We start from the raw sequence: 20,629 nt of genomic DNA on the forward strand, positions 1-20,629 counted from the left end.
AAGCTGAGGCAGGAGGACTTTATTAGATTGAGGAGAGTGTGCTGAGTCCTAGGGAGTGTCTCTGGGGTGCAGCATCCTGAACAGGCCGGGGCAAGGTGGGGGCTGGGGCAGGCAAGACTGTTGGCCAGCAGAACTAGCCCCAACACATGGGCCCGGACTCTCTGGGGTGGAGGGGTGTGCAAGGTGGAGAGGCACAGCCCGAAACCTGGGGCCCCATGGGGGAGGGGCGGAGGCTTCTGCAGACCCCAAGTCCAGCAGGGACACTGGGTGCTCCATCGTGGTCCCACCCCTGGCTTGGTGGGGGCTTCGGCTCAGAGATAACGGGCCCTCCCAAGACAGCAGGGAGAGGGTAGTTCATTAGCTGGAAGACGTCAGCGATGAGGCTCACAACAGACCACAGCCACCACGTCAGAGGGAGGTGAGTGGTGGAAGGGCCTCCTCTCACGCAGAGTGACAGCTGATGCTAACGGCTTCATCCTCAGTCTCCGAAGCCAGTGTTCTAGAAGGTGCCGCTGGGCAAGGCGTCTGCCCCGTCCTGCTGTTTGAGGGGTGGGCATTCTCTCCCTACCCCCATGCCTCTCTTGCCTCTGGCTTTCTTGGCCATTCCTGCTGACAGCAGCCTACGGGGTGCTGGCAGGGCAGGGCGAGCTCCTGGTGGCTGCTCTCGGTGTCCAGGTGAGTCACAATGCTGGGCCAGGGGGTCATCGGGGTGAGGCAGGGCGTGCTGGCTACTTGGAGGCCGCTGAGGTCAGGAGGTGAGGCGGGCGGGACGGGGAGGGTCCACCTGGAGAAACAGCAGGGCTGGCGCAGAGTCAAGAAAGCTGCACCCTCCCCCCACCACCCCCACTGAGGCTGACCCTCCTCCACCTTGGCCCACAATCCCACGGGCTCAATGGGAACCTGGGCCCAAGGAGGGTCCTGCAACCCAGGCTCCTTTACCCCGTTTCTCCTGCCCAGACCACTCAGGTCTGGATGCCTCTGGACCCTACCTCTCTCCCACTTTCTCCCCTCCCATCCCTCTGCATGCTGCTCCCTCCCACGGCCTCCCTCCTCCCTCCCACGGCCTTCCTGAATCTTCCCCACAGCCTCCTACCTGATGTGGTCCCTCCTGCCTTTGTTTCCCCCTTCACGGAGGTGGGTCCCCGCCCTCAGCCTCCTCCCCATTGAGAGGACTTCTGACCCCAGGGTGCAGCCTCGTCTCTCCCCGGCAGGGAGAGAAGGGTTTGGGATCTCTCCACCCATTGGTCTGGCTGCTCCAGGAGGGGAGGTGTGGGAATGTGGGGACAGCCCTGTCGCCTCCACGTCTGCCAGGGTCCCAGGAGCCTGGGGTTGGGAGCTCCTCTGGGCCATGCCATATGGCAGGCCTGGCTCAGCGGGGAGGCAGGGGAAGAACTGTGAGTTCTTGGGGACATATCGGTGCCCCCATCTGGGTCACCCTGCACCGAGGGGAGTGCCACTAGGAATGTGGGTTCTGTCGGAGCCCTGGGGACTGCTCTGAGGCCAGACTTTGGGGTTGAGACACTAAGCACTGTGGTCACCCTCTGATGTCCGGGCCACCTCTGACTCTGGGCCACCTACCCTGGGGCTCCAGGGAGAAAGCAAGGGTCACCCTGAGTTCTCCTAGGAGCAGCCAGGAGGCCCCCAGAGCCCAGGCCTTGGGGCCAGCCCACCATCGGTCTGGGAACCTGTCTGAGAACACACCAAGCTCAGAGGTTGTGCCGGCAGCTAAGACGCTTAGTGTCTAAGTCCCCGGGGTCCAACCTGGAGGGTCAGGCCGAGCAAGTCAGGCTGAGGCCAGGAGCAGAGGCCCCACTCAGGGGACCTCCTCTCTCTCAGGCCTTGCCTTCCACACTCAGGAGAAGCCCCAACAAGCTGCACGTTCTCTGCCAAGTCTAGGACCAGTGGCGGAACATGGCCACGCCCAGGGCCGGGCTGGACCAGCCTGGGGGCCACAATCAGAGCCCAGGCCTTCCCGAGTCCTCGGGAGCCACGGAGGGGCTCCAGGGAGAAGCAGCCAGGCAGTCCCCAGGCTCCCAGTCTCCCCCCGCCCCAGCTCCCCCTGCTCAGTCTGTCTTGTCCCCAGAGGGCACTAGGGAGGTGCAGGAGGAGTGGGGGCCGTGTGTCTCCAGGCCACCTCCTCGGGCGGCGGCTCGTAGATGCTGCAGTTGGGCGTGGGGCCCTGACAGTAGATGTTGAGGTAGTTTCGATACTTCTCGTTGTATGTCTGGTTCCGGAGACACAGAACCACACTCTTGTCACATTCGCACGTCTGCTTGTCACACTCTGTCTCGTTGAGCTCACCTGCGCGGGGCAGAGGTTCTAGTGGGCCTCAGAAGGTGGCCCCATGGGGGGGGGGGGCAGGCAGCAGAGCCTCACTGGGGCTTCACCCCAGGCCCGCGGCTCAGCGGGCCATGCTGTCTGTGTCCACCGCCCTGCCCGTGGGGCGCGCTTCAATCGGGGAAGCCCTGAAGTCCAACGGGCCACTTTATAGTTGGGGAAACTGAGGCAGGCACAGAAAAGGGGGGGGCTGGTTTACCTAAGTCACCCAGCCAACCTAAGGCAGAGCTGGGACAAACACTCAGGGGTCAGGAACTCCCCGCCCCGGGGCCTCCTCTCTCCCATCACAGAATCGCAGGACCCCCACCCTTGGAGGGAGCTGGTGGTAAGGAGCCTCAATGGAAGGCCGGCTTCCTAAAGAACCTGGCGCGGGGCCACCCACGGGCAAAGACTTAAGACCTAGTCACTGCTCCCACTGCCACCGCTGCTGCCAGTGTTGTGGGCGCCCGGAAACCCTCCACCCTGGCCGTTCTCGACCTGAGGGCTGCCTGGGGATCTGCCAGGGGCTTATGGAAACAGAGACTGCTGGGCCCAGGCCCCATGGCTTTGGGTTCAGTTGGTCTGTGTGGGGCCCGACAATCTGCATTTCTAGCAAGTTCCTAGGTGATAGCGATGTTGCCGGGTCAGGGAACCCTCTTTGAGAACCGCCCCCAGCTCAGTGGTGTGCATACTTCTCAAACTTTGCATCAGCAGAATCCTTGCTCTTAAATGAAACTCTTTGCAGGAGGCTAATGTATCAAATGGCCTAAAGAGAAGCACTTAGGCTATCAGATGGGCTAACGGGGCCAGCTGGACCACTTAGAGGACCCCTATCACCTGACTCCCTGTGACCCCAGGAGCCCCAGAACCCAACGTGAAAACCACTGCTTGGGTTAGTCCACCGCCTTTGGGGATCCCTAAAATGCTTTAATGAGGGACCACCCCACTCTCCCAAGCCAGCCCCACCACTCCACTGTTTGAATAGCAGAATACGGGGACCTCAGTGTCCTGGGCTCCCAGAGGGCCCCACCTGAGCCCAGCTCCCCACCAGAGAACAGGAGACTTAGGGTTTTTTTGCAAATCTGGGCTTGCTGGTGAGCTTGAAGAATAGTGAGCAGAACCTGGTTAAGCCAAGGAGACAAAGGGAGCCCGGGGCTGCCCATGGGGCTGGGCCAGGAGGCACCTGTTACCTAAGGGGAGAGAGGGCAGTGACACTTGAGCCCTTAACTTGGATGCCACATCCCTCAACTGAGCAATGGCCTGGAAAGTCCATGGGAAGGGAGGAAATATTGCCAGGCCTGGTTCTCATCGCTTAAATCCTGGAAACACTGAGCATCCTAAGGATGAGGCCACCTCATCCAGTAGGGTCCCAAAGACAGAATTAGAAGGGAATAGGTTTGTTCTGATCCAAACTCTTCCAAGGACTCATGGAGAGATTGAGGCCAGGTAAGGGAACACCTTGGGTAGGGTTACACCCAGCAGGAGGTTCTGGCAGAATCCAGGTTTGAACCCAGGTCAGCATGTCACAAAGTCTCACCATGACCAGAGGATCTGGTTAAAAACAGATTTCTGGGCCCTCACCCAGACCCACTGACTTAGAACCGCTCCTTAAACCCTGAGAAGCTGAGGAATCAAGGATCAGGGAATGAGGGTGCTCGTTCAGGCTGAGCATATCAGGATGAGGACCATGGCTGGGGTTCTCAGATTTAACGAACAAGAACAAGAGGCCTGGCTAATTTGAATTTCAGACAAACAGTAAATATTTTAGTATAAGTAAGTCCCAGATATTACATGGGATATACTTATGCTAATTCTTAATTTTATACTAACAGTAATTGATTTTTTGCTAACATTGAATTTTTTAGTATGAGTATGCCCCATGCAATATTTAGGATATAATGATGTGAAAATAGTTTTCATTGTTTATCTGAGACTCAAATTTAACTGGGCACCCTGTCTGTTGCCTGGCAACTGAGTACACAGGGTGGTGCAGGGAGAGACTGGCAATCTAAGCCCTTCTCCTAGGTTGGGGAGGAGGGAATGGCAGGGGGAGAACTCACTGCAGATGACCTCAGTATTATTCTCGATGGTGTGCTCATAGTGGTCCACATAGGGGTGACAGCCCAGGTCAAAGAGCTTCTGGTAGCAGCAGTCATGGGCGTGGCAGCACCTAGGGGCAGGTGGAAGATAGCAGGTGATGTAGCCAGGCTTGGCCTGTCTCCCACTGTCAGAGATCCCAACTCTCTGTACCAGTTCCTTACAGACCTGCAGACTCTGGCCCAGAGGGGGCAGTCACATGACTGAAGTCACACAGCCCGGCAGAGCCCGGCCAGCGCCCCAGTTTCTTGCCCATGATCCTGCCACCCACCTTTCCCCCTGAGAGCCCTGAGTGCAGCTGCAGGAGGCAGGAAGCGTCAGGCTCTCTGGCAATGCCTTCAGGATGAGAAAGAGGATCAGGGCTCAGTCGGTGTCCAAGGAGCCTGCCTGGCTATAAGAAGGGGCCATGCCTGGCTATGCAGGATGGCCAGGGAGAGACAAAGTCTGCAGGGACAGGAAGCAAATGTAGTGTGGCCAACTCCATCCCCTCTGGTGGAGGAAGGCAATTAGTCAACATGCATTTATCAAGTCTCCCCCCCTCTCCTGCCCCCCATGATACCAGACTTAGTGCTGGCTACTTCTGGGGAGATAGGAGCAGAAAGTAACCATGGCTTCAGTCAGCAGTCTGATGGAAGAAGCTCAGCCCTCCATCAGAGCCCCCAGGGTGATGGGGACGAGAGGGGTCACAGCCCTTGCTTTTGCTGAGTGTGAGCTGTGTGTTCGTTGCTCCCATGTGCTTTGCGGACAGGTCAATGTTTCCTTCCTGGCAAGAGTGCAAGTTCAAATGCTTCCAAGCGCAAGACTTGGAGAAGGACAATAGAAAGCATCCAAGACAGTTGAGGAAGGCATGGGTCAAGGTCATTAACTCATTGAACCAGCCTCATCCTTTGGGGAAAGAGTCCTCTCCCATCTCTCAGAGATGGAGACCAGTCCTACCCTCACTGTCTCCCCTCCCTGTCCTGACACAACAGCAGTGCAGGCGCTCCGGGACCTACCAGTCCACCTCGTCCATGGGCAGCCCGTGCCCTCCCAGCCCACAGTAGCAGCCGTAGCCCACAAAGGACAGGATGGCGTTCCTCCCCGTGATGGCTTCCACCATGGACTTCAAGTTAAGCAGGCTGCTGTGGACCTCAGGCAGGACTGCAAGAAAATCAAGGGGTGCTGTGAGTGTCTTGCCTGGTGGGTGCCCACCCCTGCCCCATCTGAGTGACTGTCCTCCCCACAACCCAGGGCCAGGGAAGGGGGATGGGAGGGAAGGTGAGCACAGGCAGGAAGGGAAGCCATGTATAAAAAGCTGTGAGACGGGGTTCCTGGGTGGCTCAGTCTGTTAGGCGTCTGCCTCTGGCTCAGGTCATGATCCTGGGGTCCTGGGACCAGGTGCTACATCGTATTGGGCTCCCCACTCAGCGGGGAGTCTGCTTGCTCCCTCTCCCTCTGCCCCTCTCTTCCTGCTCATACTCTCTCTGTTTCAAATAGATAAATGAAATCTTTTTTTTTTAAGATTTTATTTATTTATTTATTTGACAGACAGAGATCACAAGTAGGCAGAGAGGAGGAAGCAGGCTCCCCGCTGAGCAGAGGGCCCGATGTGGGGCTGGATCCCAGGACCCTAGGATCATGACCTGAGCCGAAGGCAGAGGCTTTAACTCACTGAGCCACCCAGGCGCCCCTAGATAAATGAAATCTTAAAACAAACAGATGAACAACCGTGAGGCACTAGGGCCCTTAGAAAGTAATCATTGCTGCTATTTGCTGAGGGCTCCGTGCCAGGCTCTGTCCTAAGCCGCTCCCATGCATTAACTCACTGAGTGGTATTATTATCTCCACTTTATAGATGAGGAGACTGAGGCCCAGTGCACCCTGCAGCTTGCCCGAGAACATTATCAAAAACGGTAGGGACAGAACTTGGACCCGTGCAGTGAGACCCCAATGCCCAGCCACTCACTGTAACGGGCTTCACAAATGCCATGTGCTTTGGTTCTGGGCCCTGGGCTTGGTCTGGTTCCTCTGCCTCCAGCAAAGACTCAGTGTCCCTGCCACAGTCCTGGGGCTGGTGCCAGTCACGATGAAGCCAGAGACAATTCAGCTGTTCTGGTCATTCAGCAAAGACAGATGGACAGACACACAGACAGACAGACACACACACACACTTTCTCCTTTGATCTGTGTCTCACAGGAAGCAGTAGCACAATGACCCCTGCCCGCACCAGCAAACTCAGCAGCTTCCCTGCACCTGCCAGGCCAGCGCACCCTGGCAGACTCTCCCCTCCCCTGCTCCCCGACTCCTGGGTCCTGGGCCTGTGCTGACTCAGCATCTCTCCAGGCTCACCGCTCACTGCTGAGTCAATACCAAGCCAGGTGCTTAAGTCTTTCCTCGGGGGAGGCCGCCCCGCACACAGGCAGGAGAGCCACTGCAGCCCCATTTAATGGGCTTGGGGACCCCTGCTCTTCCTGAGCCTCCCTGTCTGCTGGCTGGGTGTTTTTTGTCATTACAGAAAATAAGGAGCAAAGGAGAGAGGAAATGGGGAAGGAGTTGGGACAAGTGGCTTTAAGAGGATGGTGCAGAGCAAAGTACACATGTCAGCGGGATTGGGGGCAGGGAGAGGCAGGACCCCATGTCCCGTGGGCCTGAGCCCATCCCTGAGCTGCACAAGGGTGTGAGGGTGTTGGTGAGGGGAGGGAGAAACAGGACCCTAGCTCTGTCCCCCAGCCCTTCCTCCCGCTGTGTTGGCATCCTGCTGCTGGAGCAGGGTGAGCGTGCCGAGCAGCACGGGGAGTCCCCATCTTGAATCTGACCTTGGAAGTCAAACCCAGACACCCAAGGGTTTGCAAACAGGTTTCTCCCTGAGCGCTGCAGCACCGCAAGCAGGTTGCATAAGCTCTTTGACACCATGGCCCAAGCTAGGGAGAACGCCACACTCCTGCAGGGTGCCCTGTGGGGTCCTGGCCTCCTGGCTCCCTGGCCTGAAGCCCGCGCCTCCTGCCACCGCAATCTGGCTGCGCAGGTGTTACTCTGGGGTTGGGGGGTGGAGCAGATCCCTCCCCGGGGCTCCCTGACCAGCAGCTCCATACGAGGTGGGCATTATCACACGAGCCCTCCACACCTCATGCACGGGGACACACCCCGTTACACTCCCACGGACACACACACACTTCAGACTCTCCTCCGCGCACCACACTCTGGGGAACACACTACCCACAGACATACACTCACCCACATGTACCTCATACACAGTCACATGGTCACGCCCAGCGACATCACACTCAGACACACAAGTCACCCAGCCATGCATAGTGCACGTAGAAACACACTTCACTTGCACATATTCCCCCACCTCACGCACAGCACCCTCGGGAGAGATGCACGCTCACACTCACCCCTACACACTACACGTGTGCCGAAGCACACACCCGTGACACACTCACAGACATCCCCCACACGGATACACACTGCTACGTACAGTCATGCTCACACTCACCCGCAAACGCCTCACACACTCACACGCCTCACACCCGCAAACACACCCATGATCACACATACGCCTCACACACTCGGGCTCACGCCTGTACACACGCACACATGTGGCCCCTATGCCCCACACGCGCGCTCCAAGCAGAAGGGACGGAGTCCACGCTCGGTCAGGCAGGAGCGGTCCCCGGCCAGCGCTTGGGGCTCAAGGCAGAGGCTTGTTTTATACACAACCATCACGTTAGCCTCCGATTCAAGCCCCCCTTTCTCACATCTGGCCACTTTGAACCCTATTTTGTACCTGGTGTCTCTTTCTTTCCCTCAAACCAGGCTGCATTTGGATGCTGTATAACAGGCTGGAGGAGAAGTCAGCGAGGGGTCCGGCCACCTCCCACCTCCCCAAGACAGCCGGTTGTGTGTGGGGCCAGATTTGTGTCAGGAGCCTCAGCTGTCCCCAGGCGGTGCACCTGGGAACAGCAGTCCCAGGAAAGGAGGGGCCCCCAGGCCCTGCCCCCAGTGGCTTGTGCGTTCACAGATACCTGCTACACACACCTCATGCCGGTCCAGGTGTCCCAATTAACATACACCTACACGTTTTCCTAACATGTGCTGAGACACACCTCTGCACGCAGAGATAGACATGCTTACAGCCACACACAAACTCATTAGCTCTTGTCTAATGAACACATGTACACAAACACCCAGGCTGTCCCGGGGCGGCCAGACGCCCTAAGCAAACACGACCGTTTTATGACGCTTGCTCAGCTCTGGGCCCTGCCGCCTTGCGGGCTCGTAAATGCCAAGCCAAGGGCCCCTGGTGTGTTGATGGCTGGCCGGGGAGCAAACAGCCCCAGGACAATGAAGGGCTCCCTGGTGGCCCAGACAGGCAGCCCAGGCCACAGGCTTGTTGCCATCCGGTGGCTCGAGAACCTAGGTGCCCAAGGTCACAGGAGAAAGTCTGGGAGCAGGAGAGAAAGAGGAGTCTCCCCAGAGCCTTTACTCACCACTGCCAGCCAAGATGACCATGGTGAAGAATTTCTTCATACCCAAGCTAGATCTGAGAGAGGAGAAAAATCCAAGTCCTGGGTCACTTCCACTCTCCTGCGGCCCCGGGCCTGCTGCTCCCTCCCGGGCCTCATTAGAGGCCCCATCAATGATGCCCCTTCAGGCCTCTGTTCCTGCTACCCGGGCTCTGTGGGGAGCACTCCCCACCTTCCCAGCATCTGCTGAAAGGACGGTGCCCAGGATGGCAGAGCCAGGAGGCACCAGGAGCCTCCTTCCTTCTTACCCTGAGTAGGAGTACCCTTCCTTCACCAGCTTCCAAGACAGGAAGCTCACTGTCCCATGGGGTCGGGCCACTGTCACGGATCAGAACCAACCCCCTTTCCATACACACTCCAGGAAGTCACATGACCCAACCTGCTGGCTGGGTCTTGCGCTTGAAGCCAAGAGACCTGGGTCCCTCGAGTCTAGTCCTGGCTATTCTTCCAAATTGCTGTGTGACCTCAGGTAGATCTCTTACCCTCTCTGGGCCTCAAGTGCCTCATGAGCATTGACTAGATGATCCCAAGGCCCTTCTGGTGCTGCAAATGCAGTGACATATCTCAGCCATCACTCAGAGACTTAGAGCTCTTCTTTCTGGAGAAATGAACTCTAGGCACCAGTTCCCCAGCCCCATCCCTGCTGCTCCCCATGGAGGATTTCATCCCAGGGTAGTAGGCACATACCTGGAGGTTCTCCAAGGAGAAGAGGCCCTGAGGCTTGGGCCCCTCCACCCAGAGGGATGCCTAACCAGCACCTTCTTCCTGAACACTCTGGGGTTGGCCTGTGCCCCATCTGCCATGTTCTGTGTTCTGGGGGTCCAGCAACATAGGGCTTGTAAGGTCTGTGATCTCTCTCAGGCTCTGGGGACAGGCCCCAGCTTCACACGGCCACACACACTGGCAGGATAGCGCTGGGGCAGTGCCCCTGGGCAGGAGGCTGGTGACACTGCCCTAGAAAAAGGAGACTCCACCTCCTCCCTCCCACAGCCACCGCCCTGCCCACAGCTGCCTGGTACGGTCCCTGCCCCAGGGAGGGTGCAGGTGGGGGTTTGCACACCTGTCCAGGAGCTGGTCCCTCCCTGCACATCTGGAAGGAAAATCACCCGGAGGTTTCCCTGTTCCCACCTGAAATGGATATGAAACAAAAACCATTCAGTTACATTTGTTAAAGCGCAGGGCAGGGGGTTTGACACAAGGGGACACTGGAGAGAAGTGGGGCCACTGCAGTGGGGGACAGAGACTATGTCTGACTTCAAATTCAACAAAGTAAAGGGGAATTTGTGGGGCGCCTGGGTGACTCAGTGGGTTAAGCCTCTGACTTCGGCTCAGGTCATGATCTCAGGGTCCTGGGATCGAGCCCCACATCGGGCTCTCTGCTCAGCAGGGAGCCTGCTTCCCTTCCTCTTTCTCTGCCTGCGTCTCTGCCTACTTGTGATCTCTCTCTGTCAAATAAATAAATAAAATCTTAAAAAAAAAAGAACTAGAAACCTATAAAGAACCTAAATGCAAAATCCTTTAAACTTTTTAACATTGAATGCAGAGAATGCAGGTCAGCGCAGAGACGAACACAGGAGTCCGAAAGTCCAGCCCTCTTTGAAGAAGAGCTCAAGGGAGCCCGAGCAGGGTTTGGTCAAAGAGGAAGTCTCTGTCAGGGGCTCTCCGTGTGGCTATGCCCGTGTCTGTAAAGCATCCGTGCACAGCTGGAAGGGTGCTGGTCGAGAATCTGTAGGGAACGCTCTACCCACACCTGCCAGCATGTCTGAGGAGACTGGAGGAAGACTGGAGGAAGCCCCCAGCTGGCATCTGAAAGGGTGAGCCCATCTGCCCTGGGAGCCGTCTTCTGCGTCACAGCACCACTGGGGCATGCGCGGCCTGATGCGTTTCTGTAGTGGGGGCTGTCCTGGGCATCCGGAGTGCTGGGCAGCGTCCCTGACCTCTACCATGAGACCCAGCAGGGGCTCCTCTCCCCGAACCTTGCCAAGTTGTAACAACCAAAATTGTCTCCAGACATTTCTAGAGGTACCCTTGGGGGCATAGCTGTCTCCAGCTGAAAGTCTGGTGGCCTATGAGTTGCTGCCATTCGCCTCTCGTGGGGGTGGCAGGTGTGTGGGAGGAGAGGGGCAGGAGAGAAACAGAACGGGGCTGGAGCCCTGGAGCCCCCAAAGGTTTGGACAGTTGTACCGACAGGGGCTTCAAACTCAGCACCCCCTCTTCTTGGCTCCGAGAGCCCAGCAGGAGAGTTCCCTACCCTGACTTCTGAGTCCGCAGCTGTAGAATGGGTATAACCGGGCCTCACCGAGTCAGGATCACGCATACAGGTGTCCAGTCATCCGAGACATGTGGCAAGAGCCCAGGTAAAGATCTGATTGCTACCGAGCAGAGGCCTGTTCTCCAGCCCTTGAGGTGAGCTGAGATGTTGGGAAGGGGAACAAGGAAGAGGGAGAGAAGAGTACTCTTGGAAATTAGCCCATACAACCTCCCCCACCTTCACATCAGCCTGTGTCCCCCAGCATCCTCAAACTTGCTGACAAGGGACAGAAGTAATCCCCTGGAGCTTCCCTTCCCACCTGTCGCTTTTCCAACTTCCTCTTCTGGTTCTGCCAAACCAGGTGGCCTTCGTTCCCCTTCTCCCGGCTTCCACCTCCCCTGGCCCACTTCCTCTCTGTGGATACCAGGCCTCCTCTTTCCGAGAAAGTTACTCTACCAAAACCCCACTGCACCCACTCACATGTCCCTGCACGGAAGGAACTACCACGCACTTGCTTACTCATTCCTTTGTAGGTACTTGTACGTGTTTGGACTTGTGGATCTTGACCCTTCCCTTGGCCTGGGAATCCCAGAGAACAGGGGACTATAACTTTATCAAAATGTCCGGGGGTTCCTCATGGGACAGGGGCTGCATCGGCGCCAGCAGACTGGGAGATCCCTGAGGACGAAGCAAGACGGGAGGATGAAGCTGGTCTTTGTCTTGGAATGTCTGCACAAAGCTTTTTTGCAAACACCTCTTAATGATATCACTCACTCAAGGAAGCAAACAAGAACCAAGAAGTAAGGCCCAGTACAGTCCACACACTGAAGATACAGCTCCAACCTGCTGATCTATGCAAGAGGCCACAGCCAGAGCGGGGGACTCCTGAGAGCCTCTGAACTGCCTTTTTGCCATTTTCCCATTTCACATTCCCCACTGGCTGTGCTGGTTGGGCTGTTCTCTAGAGATAGTGAGTCCCTGGGGGATGGGGTGAGGGGATGGGATGGCTTCTTCCCTCCCCCTACTTCCCCTGAAGCATAGGGTACTCAACACCAAGTCAAGAATAAACCGGCCAACCCAGTAATTCCACTTCTATGCCTGTAAACCAAGATGCACACCTGAGTTGTTCCCAGCAACAATGCAGAGTACTGACTGTGGCATTCTTTGTGATGCTCCCTCCACAAATCAAAACAAATGTAAGTTAGGGGGTGAGTTAAGCACATTAGTAGACATCTATCTATAATTGTGTCTTCAAAATTTGGTGATACAAAAAACAAAAACCCTGGGTATTAAGAGTAATAGCAGTTTTATTTAAAAAAAAAAAAGGTGGGGGCAGGGGGAAATAAGGAAGTTGGTGTGCCCATATATAAAAATTATCTGTAGAATATACAGCAAAACATGAGTAATGGTTATTTTTAGACAGTAGGATAACTTGTGGCTTTGTTTTCTTATTTGTGTTTTTTAATTAAAATGAATGCAAGAGGGGCGCCTGGGTGTCTCAGTGGGTTAAAGCCTCTGCCTTTGGCTCAGGTCATGATCCCAGGGTCTTGGGATCGAGCCCCACATCAGGCTCTCTCCTCGGCGGGGAGCCTGCTTCCCCCCCCTCCCACTCTGCCTGTCTCTCTACCTACCTGTGATCTCTCTCTGTCAAATAAATAAAATCTTAAAAAAAAAAAAAGAATGCAAGACAATATATTCGATAACCAAGATAGAAAGGCCAATTTCCTTGAAAGACACAAGCTCACACATCTGGAAATATCCCTATATCTAATAAAGAAATTAAATACATAGACTAAAACATTTTCATAGGGGCACCTGGGTAGCTCAGTCGTTAAGCATCTGCCTTTAGCTCGGATCATGATCCCGGGGTTAGGGGATCAAGCCCCGAATCAAGCTCCATGGGGGGCCTGCTTCTCCCTCTCCTACTCCCTCTACTGTGTTCCTTCTCTAGCTCTCTCTCTCTCTCTCTCTGTCAAATAAATAAATAAATAAATAAATTTTAAAAATTTTTCATAAATAAACTCCAGGTTCATATAACTTCACTGGTAAATTTGACCAACTACATAAAGAAGAAATAATACAAGTTGTATGAGACCACTAGAGCTACTGTAGCAAACTACCATGGACTGAGTGGCTTAAGTAAAAGAAATTTGTTTTCTAATAGTTCTTGCATCTAGAAGTCCAAGATCAAGGCACTGGCAGGGTTGGTTTCTTTCTGAGGGCGTCTCTCTTTGACCTACAGGTGGCCATCTGCTTTCTGTGTCCTCACAAGGTCTTTCCTCTGTACAAGTACATCCCTCTTGTCTCTTTGTATGTTCAAATTTCCTCTTCTTCTTTTTTTAATGTTCTTTAATATTTTATTTATTTATTTGACAGAGATCACAAGTAGGCAGAGAAGCAGGTAGAGAGGAGGAAGTAGGCTCCCTGCTGAGCAGAAAGCCTGATGCAGGGCTCCTCCTGGGACCTTGAGATCATGACCTGAGCAGAAGGCAGAGACCTAACCCACTGAGCCACCCAGGTGCCCTCAAATTTCCTCTTCTTATAGATATACCAGTCTAGGGGAGACTGGGTGGCTCAGTCATTTAAGTGTCTGACTTGATTTCAGCTCAGGTCATGATCTCAGGATGAGATTCTCTCCCTCACCCTCTGTCCCTCTCCCATTCTGTCTTTCTCTCATAAATAAATAAATAAATCTTTTAAAAAATAAAGATACCAGTTCAATTGGATTAGGGATCACTTAATGACCTTATGTTAACTTAATCACCCATTTAAAGCCATATATCCAAATACAGTCATGTTTCTGAGATATTGGGGGTTAGCATCAACATATGAATGGGGGAGGAGGCAAAATGCAGCTCATAATTACCAATTTCAAACAAATTCTTCAAACTCTGCAAATTCTTCAAACAATTTCAAACAAATTCAGGGAATTTAAGTGGAGGAAATGTTTCCACTTAACTTATTCTGATAACCAGGTTTATTCTGATGCCAAAACCAGATACAGACATTATAAGAAGAGAAAACTACAGATTAATATCCCTCATGAAGATACATGCAAAAATTCTTTGGGGCTTCGAGCCCAACATGGGGCTTGAACTGATGACCCTGAGATCAAGACCTGAGCTGAGTTCAAGAGCAGGACTTATAACCAACTGAGCCCCCCGGGGTCCCTAGATGCAAAAATTCTTAACAAAATATTAGCAAAGAGTCTGACAATATAAAGAAGGAAAAAAGACCATGAGAAAGTGGGGCTTATCCCAGAAATGAAGATTGGTTTTACATTAAAAATCAATCAATGTCATTAACCATATTAACAGATTAAAGAAGAAAAACTATATGATCTTTTTAATAAATACAAAGAAACAGCCCATTTGACAAAATCTGACAGCCATTCCTGATTTAAAAAAAAAAAAAAGTCAGCAAACTGAAATAGAAGAGAACATCATTAGCTTGAAAAAGAACATATACAAAAAGCCTTTGCAACTAACATCATACCCAATGGTGAATGACTGGTTGCTCTTCCCCCAAAGATTAGGAACAAAGTGAGGATATCTACTCTCACCATTTCTACTCAACATTGTACTGGTGGTTTTAGCCAGGCAAGAAAAGAAATAAAAGACATTCAGATTGGAAAGGAAGAAGTAAGATGTCTCTACTGGCATAAACATGGTAGTCCATGTAAAAAACACTGTAGAATCTTTAAAAAGCTACTAGAACTAATAAATGAGCTTAGAACATTATGTAATAGAAAATGAAAATGTAAGAAAATTAGTTGTACTTCTATATATTAGTAATGAACAACTGGAAATTGAAATTGAAAAACACATAATAATATCCAAAAATATGAAATACTTAGGGATAAATTTGATAAAATACATGGAAAACATGTACACTGAAAACTATAAAACAATGTTCAGGAAAATCAAGGAAGACAAAAATAAATGCAGGGATATACCATGTTCGTGAATCAGAAGACTGCATGTTGTTAAGATATCAGTTCTCCCCATTTGCTCTATAGAGTCAATGCACTCCCAATTAAAATACTATAGGCCTTTCTTACAGAAATTGCCTAGCTGGTCCTAAAATTCAAATGAAAATTTAAAAACTTTTAGAATACCAAATCAACTTTGAAATGAAGAACAAGGTTGTTGGACTTACATCATCTGATTTTAGGCTCATAACGTCATATAATCAAGACAGTGTGCATTGGTATAAAAATAGACAATGAGACCAATGGAACAAAATAGATGATGCAAAATCAAAGCTACACAATTATGGAAAAAACATTTTAAGATTTTACTTATTTGAGAGAGAGCAAGACAGCATGAGTGGGGTAGGGGGTACAGAGGGAGAGAAGGAGAGAGAATCCCAAACAGACTCCATTGAGCATGGAGCCTGACACAGGGCTCAATCCCCAGACCCCAAGACCATGACCTGAGCCAAAATCGAGAGTTGGTCACTTAAATGATGAGCCACCCAGACACCCCTGGAAAATTTATTTTCAACAAAGATGCAAAGGCAATTCTATGGAGGAAGAATAGATTTTCAATAATAGTGCTAGAATACTTAACTATCAATAAGAAAGAGAGGGGCGCCTGAGTGGCTCAGTTGTTGAGCAACTGCCTTCGGCTCAGGTCATGATCCCGGACTTCAGGATCGAGTCCCGCATCAGGCTCCCAGCTCCTTGGGGAGTCTGCTTCTCCCTCTGACCTTCTCCTCTCTCATGCTCTCTCGCACTCATTCTCTCTCAAATAAATAAATAAAATCTTTAAAAAAAATAAGAAAGAGAGAGAGAGATGAAGGAAGGAAGGAAGGAAGGAAGGAAGGAAGGAAGGAAGGAAGGAAGGAGAAAGAAAAAAAGAATGTCCATTCATACCTCTCATTCTATACAAAAATTTATCAGAATGGATTATAGTCCGACAAGGGTGCCAAGAAAATTCAATAGGGAAAGCCTTCCACAGATGGTGCAGAGACAACTGGATATCCACATGCAAAAGAATGGAGTTGGATCCCTTCCTCACACCATACACAGAAGTTAACTCCAAATGGATGACATATCTAAACAGAAAAATCTTAGAATTTTAAGAATTTCTAATCAATCTAATCTTAAGAATTTCTAAACAAAATTCTTAGAAGAAAACATAGGATTAACACTTTGTGGCTTTGGGTTGGATGACGTTTTAGGTACTACAACGAAAGTACAGTGGGGAAAAAAGATAAACTGAAGTTCATTAAAATAAAAACCTTTTCCCTGCAAAGTATGCTATCGAGAAAGTAAAAGGACAACCCACAGAATAGGAGAAAATATGGGCACATCCCTAATAAGGGACTTGTGTCCAGAATATAAAAAGAACTCTTACAACTCAGCAATAGAGAAATAACAACCCAATTTGAAAATAGGCAAAGGCTTTGAATAAACATTTCTCCCCAAGAAGGAAACAAATGGCCAAGAATCCCATGAAAAGATGCTCAACATCACTAGTCAGTAGGGAAATGCAAATAAAAACCATAATGTGATACCACTTCACATCCGCTAAATGGCTATAATAAAAAAGACAAATGACGGCAAGCAATAGTGAGGATGTGGAGAAATTGGAACCCACATACATTGCCTCTGGGAATGTGAAACAGAGCAGCCACTTTGGGAAAACACTTCAGGGGTTCTCAAAGCACTAAATGTGGAGTCACCATGCGACCCAGCAATGCCACTCTTGGTTATATACCAAAGAGAAATGAAAACACCCATCCACACACAAAAAAATTGCACACAGATGCTCATAGCAGCATTATTCATAATAACGAAAAAGTCGCAAAAACCTAAATGTCCATCAGTTGATGGACTGACACATAAAATGTGTCTTATGTACTGTGGACTATTATTCAACAAATGAAAAGGAAAAAAAATATTGATGATACATGTTCTAACATGGATGAACCTTGAAAAAGTATGTGAAATTAAAGAAGCCAGTTACAAAAGGCCACATATTATACATTTCATTTACATAAAATGTCCAGAATAGGCAAATCTGTAGAGACACAAAGTAAATTCATGGCTGCCTAGGGCTGGGGGCGAGGGGTAGGGTGGGGGTTGGTGGGGAGGGAGTGTGGGACTGAGGGGGTTAGAGAGTGACTGCTAATGGGTAAGGTTTTTTGGGGGGATGTGGTAAATTAGATTGTGGTAATGGTTGCATAACTGAATATAGAGAAAAAAATACACCAAAGTGTATACTTGATGTGAATGAATGGTATGGGACCGAAATTATATTTTGATAAAGGCTTTTTTTAAGATTTTATTTATTTATTTGACAAACAGAGGGAGATCACAAGTAGGTAGAGAGGCAGGCAGAGAGAGAGGAGGAAACAGGCTCCCTGCTGAGCAGAGAGCCCGACGTGAAACTCGATCCCAGGACCCTGAGATCATGACCTGAGCAGAAGGCAGAGGCTTAACCCACTGAGCCACGCAGGCGCCCCAAAGGCATTTTTTAATGGATCATATTATTCAGCTTTAACAAGGAAGGAAATTCTGATTCATGCCATTGGGTAAAACTTGAGGACATTACGTTAGGTAAAACAAGCTAGTCACGAAAAGGACAAACACTATATGATTCTACTTCTATGACGTTCCCCAGAATAGCCAGATTCAAAGAGACAGAAAGTAGAATGTTGGTGGCCAGGGACTAGGGAGAGGAAGGGCCGGGGAGTTAATGTTTAAAGGGTGCAGGGTTTGTTTTGCAAGATGAAAGGCATTCTGTGGACGGACAGTGATGATGGCTGCAAGAGTGTGAATGTCCTTGGTACCATTAACTTGTACACTTGGAAATGGTGAGGATACCAAATGTTAGTTTTGTATATATTAATAAAATTTTTATAAAAGTAAATATTTAAAAATGGATCATAGACCTAAATGTAAAAACCTAAGCTTATAAAATTTCTAGATGAAACAGGAGAAAATCTTTGTGTCAGAGGAGTCAGATTTCTTATTACAACATCAGAAGAACAACATAAAAGAGGGAAAATAAACCCAATAAACTGAACTTCTTGAAAATTCAATTTCTGTTTTTTAAAAGAGGCTCTTAAGAGCATGGAAAGATAAGTCACAGACCGGAAGAAAATATTGCAAAAATTTGATTAAGGACTTATATCCAGAATATATAAAGAGCTCTCAAAACTCAATAATAAGGGGCACCTGGGTGGCTCAGTGGGTTAAAGCCTCTGCCTTCGGCTTGGGTCATGGTCCCAGGGTCCTGGGATCGAGCCCCGGATCTGGCTCTCTGCTTGGCGGGGAGCCTGCTTCCCTTCCTCTCTCTCTACCTGCCTCTCTGCCTACTTGGGATCTCTGTCTGTCAAATAAATGAATAAAATCTTTAAAAAAAAAAACTCAATAATAAGAAAAGACCACGATTTTTTAAAAATGAGTAGATGATTTGCACAGACTCTTTGCCAAGGAAGATAATAGTTGACAAATGAGCATATGCAAAAGGTATTCAGGCTCATGAGGCATGAGGGAAATGAAAGTTAATACCACATGAAATTCTATTACACATTTATGAGAGTGCCTAAAAGATAAAAGACTGACCATACCAAATTTGGGGGATGATGTGAAGTAACTGAACTTTCACGTACTTGTGGAAGGAATGTAAAATGGTATGGCCACTCTGAAAAACAGCTGGGCACTTTCTTACCAAATTAGACATATACCTACCATATGACCTGGTCATTCCACCTCTGGCTTTTTACCCAAGAGAAAAGGAAGCATGTGTTCATACAAAGACATATACGCAAACATTCATAACAGCTCCCAATTATAAATGATCCAAGTGTTCACCAATCAGAAAAAGGATTTTGTATGTGATACATACACACATACATATACTGTCATACAATGGGATACATACATGTGATACAGTCATACAATGGGATACATACATGTGATATAGTCATACAATGGGATACCAGCTCCGCAGTTGAAAAGAGGGGACCCCTGTTCCATGGGACAGCACAACCTCAAGGAGGGCCCGAGGGAATTCTCTTGGGGAATGGAAGTGTTTCCTGTGGTGGCTGGGGGTGTGGTTCTACAGGTGTGCACATCTGTCAGAACTCATTGAACTTGACACATTTATTGGTAGATTTTATTCTATGTAAATCATACCTCAGTAAAGTTGATTTTAAAAGAAACAAAGAACATGTCTAAGAAAAAACAGACGGCTTCTACATTTATAACAAAAATGTTTTATATATCCATATCTATAATGATTGCTTTGCCAAGTCATCCCTAATCATTAGGCAGCTGACTGTGGAGGAAGTGAGGCATCAAAGGACATTGCTCCCATTTCATGGAGGCGGACACTTGAAGCAATAAACTGGAGGGCCTTATGAGTCAGGGAAGGCATGTCTATAGGCAGTGTCTGGAGGACCACGCCAGTCCCTCAGATCTGATCCCTGCACTGCAGGCATTTTTTGTGTGTGTACATTGGGGGTGGAGAAGGGGAGCAAGCAGAAGAAAGAGGATGATGACTAATAGAAGCTCACCTCTTCCAGGGAGCCTACCAGGACATCTCTTCTCTCTGGGCTCCCTTAACACCTGTGTTAGTCTGCTCCAGCTGCCATCACAAATCCCCCAGGCTGGGTGGCTTCAGCAACCTTTATTTTCTTATACTTCCAGAGGCTGGAAGACGCAGATCAAGGTTTCAGCTGGGTTGGTTCCTTCTGAAGTTTCTGTCATTGGTTCATGGATAGTCATCCTCTCCCTGGGTCCTCACATGGTCGTTCTTCGCTACCTGTCCCTGTCCCAAGCTGCCCTTCTTAAAAGGAGTCATATTGAATTAGGACCTATCCTAATGACTTCATTTTAACTTAATTACATCTTTAAAGACTCTCTCCAAATATGGCCACATTTTGAGGTACCGGGGACTCGGATTTCAATATATAAATTGAGGGAGGACACCATTCAGCCATTGTCCACATGGCCCACAGCTACAGCCCACTAGAAAAACCAGACTTGGGAGTGACATTGGGTCTGATTAGCCCTCTGTTTGAGTTGTTTGACCCTTTAAAGTCCCACTAACCCCTCTGGAAGGGAGCAAATAGTACCAGCTTCTAAATTGTGCTTTGAGGAGGGAGTGAGAGCAAAGGCTTTGTGCAAGGGAAAGCATTATTATTTTCCACGGAGTTAATGGTGTATCCCTCTAAGCTAACCCTTTTACCAGGGCTCACAGGACCTGTGGGTCATATCAACAGTAAGAAATGCCTCTGGCTTATTATCCAGCCCATGTAAGTCAGAACCCCCTTGAGCTCCTAATTCCCAAATAAAGTCTTGCTGTTATTTCTGGGAGTCTCTGTAGGAGCCTTGGGAGCCCCAGGCTTCTCCTAGTCTTCTCTTCTGCTCCCCCATGTGACCTCCACAGCTGTTCATGGAGGTCTCAGCACCCCAAAGCTGCAGGCTCTCAGACACTCATT

At 50.2% G+C, this 20,629-nt stretch overlaps 1 protein-coding gene across 4 annotated transcripts; it reads right to left on the reverse strand.

The window, feature by feature from the left end:
- Positions 1-9,855, reverse strand: PLA2G2F (phospholipase A2 group IIF). 4 transcript variants are annotated; one of them, XM_047728276.1, is made up of 6 exons: positions 9,610-9,855; positions 8,887-8,939; positions 5,409-5,553; positions 4,377-4,486; positions 2,211-2,301; positions 1-784 (listed from the first exon to the last, which is right to left on the reverse strand). In XM_047728276.1, the coding sequence occupies exons 1-6, from the start codon at positions 9,723-9,725 to the stop codon at positions 565-567; spliced, it is 735 nt and encodes a 244-aa protein (XP_047584232.1). In that variant the 5' UTR covers positions 9,726-9,855; the 3' UTR covers positions 1-564. The 4 variants fall into 4 exon arrangements, with proteins under 4 accessions (XP_047584232.1, XP_047584234.1, XP_047584235.1 ...); XM_047728280.1 differs by lacking the exon at positions 2,211-2,301 and adding an exon at positions 2,302-2,465 and having other exon boundaries at positions 659-784; XM_047728278.1 differs by lacking the exon at positions 8,887-8,939 and having other exon boundaries at positions 9,610-9,849.
- Positions 9,856-20,629: the final 10,774 nt, after the last annotated feature.

Source organism: Lutra lutra, chromosome 4 (assembly GCF_902655055.1).
Source record: "Lutra lutra chromosome 4, mLutLut1.2, whole genome shotgun sequence".
In the NCBI taxonomy this organism is placed as follows: domain Eukaryota; kingdom Metazoa; phylum Chordata; class Mammalia; order Carnivora; family Mustelidae; genus Lutra; species Lutra lutra.

Excerpts from the sequence above, each read along its gene's own strand:
- PLA2G2F (XM_047728276.1), bottom strand. The coding sequence starts at position 9,725 with ATGGCAGATGGGGCACAGGCCAACCCCAGAGTGTTCAGGAAGAAGGTG. Across the intron at positions 4,487-5,408 it reads CCCATGGACGAGGTGGACTG|GTGCTGCCACGCCCATGACT; the intron begins GTAGGTCCCGGA and ends ACCTGCCCCTAG. Across the intron at positions 2,302-4,376 it reads TAATACTGAGGTCATCTGCA|GTGAGCTCAACGAGACAGAG; the intron begins GTGAGTTCTCCC and ends TGCCCCGCGCAG.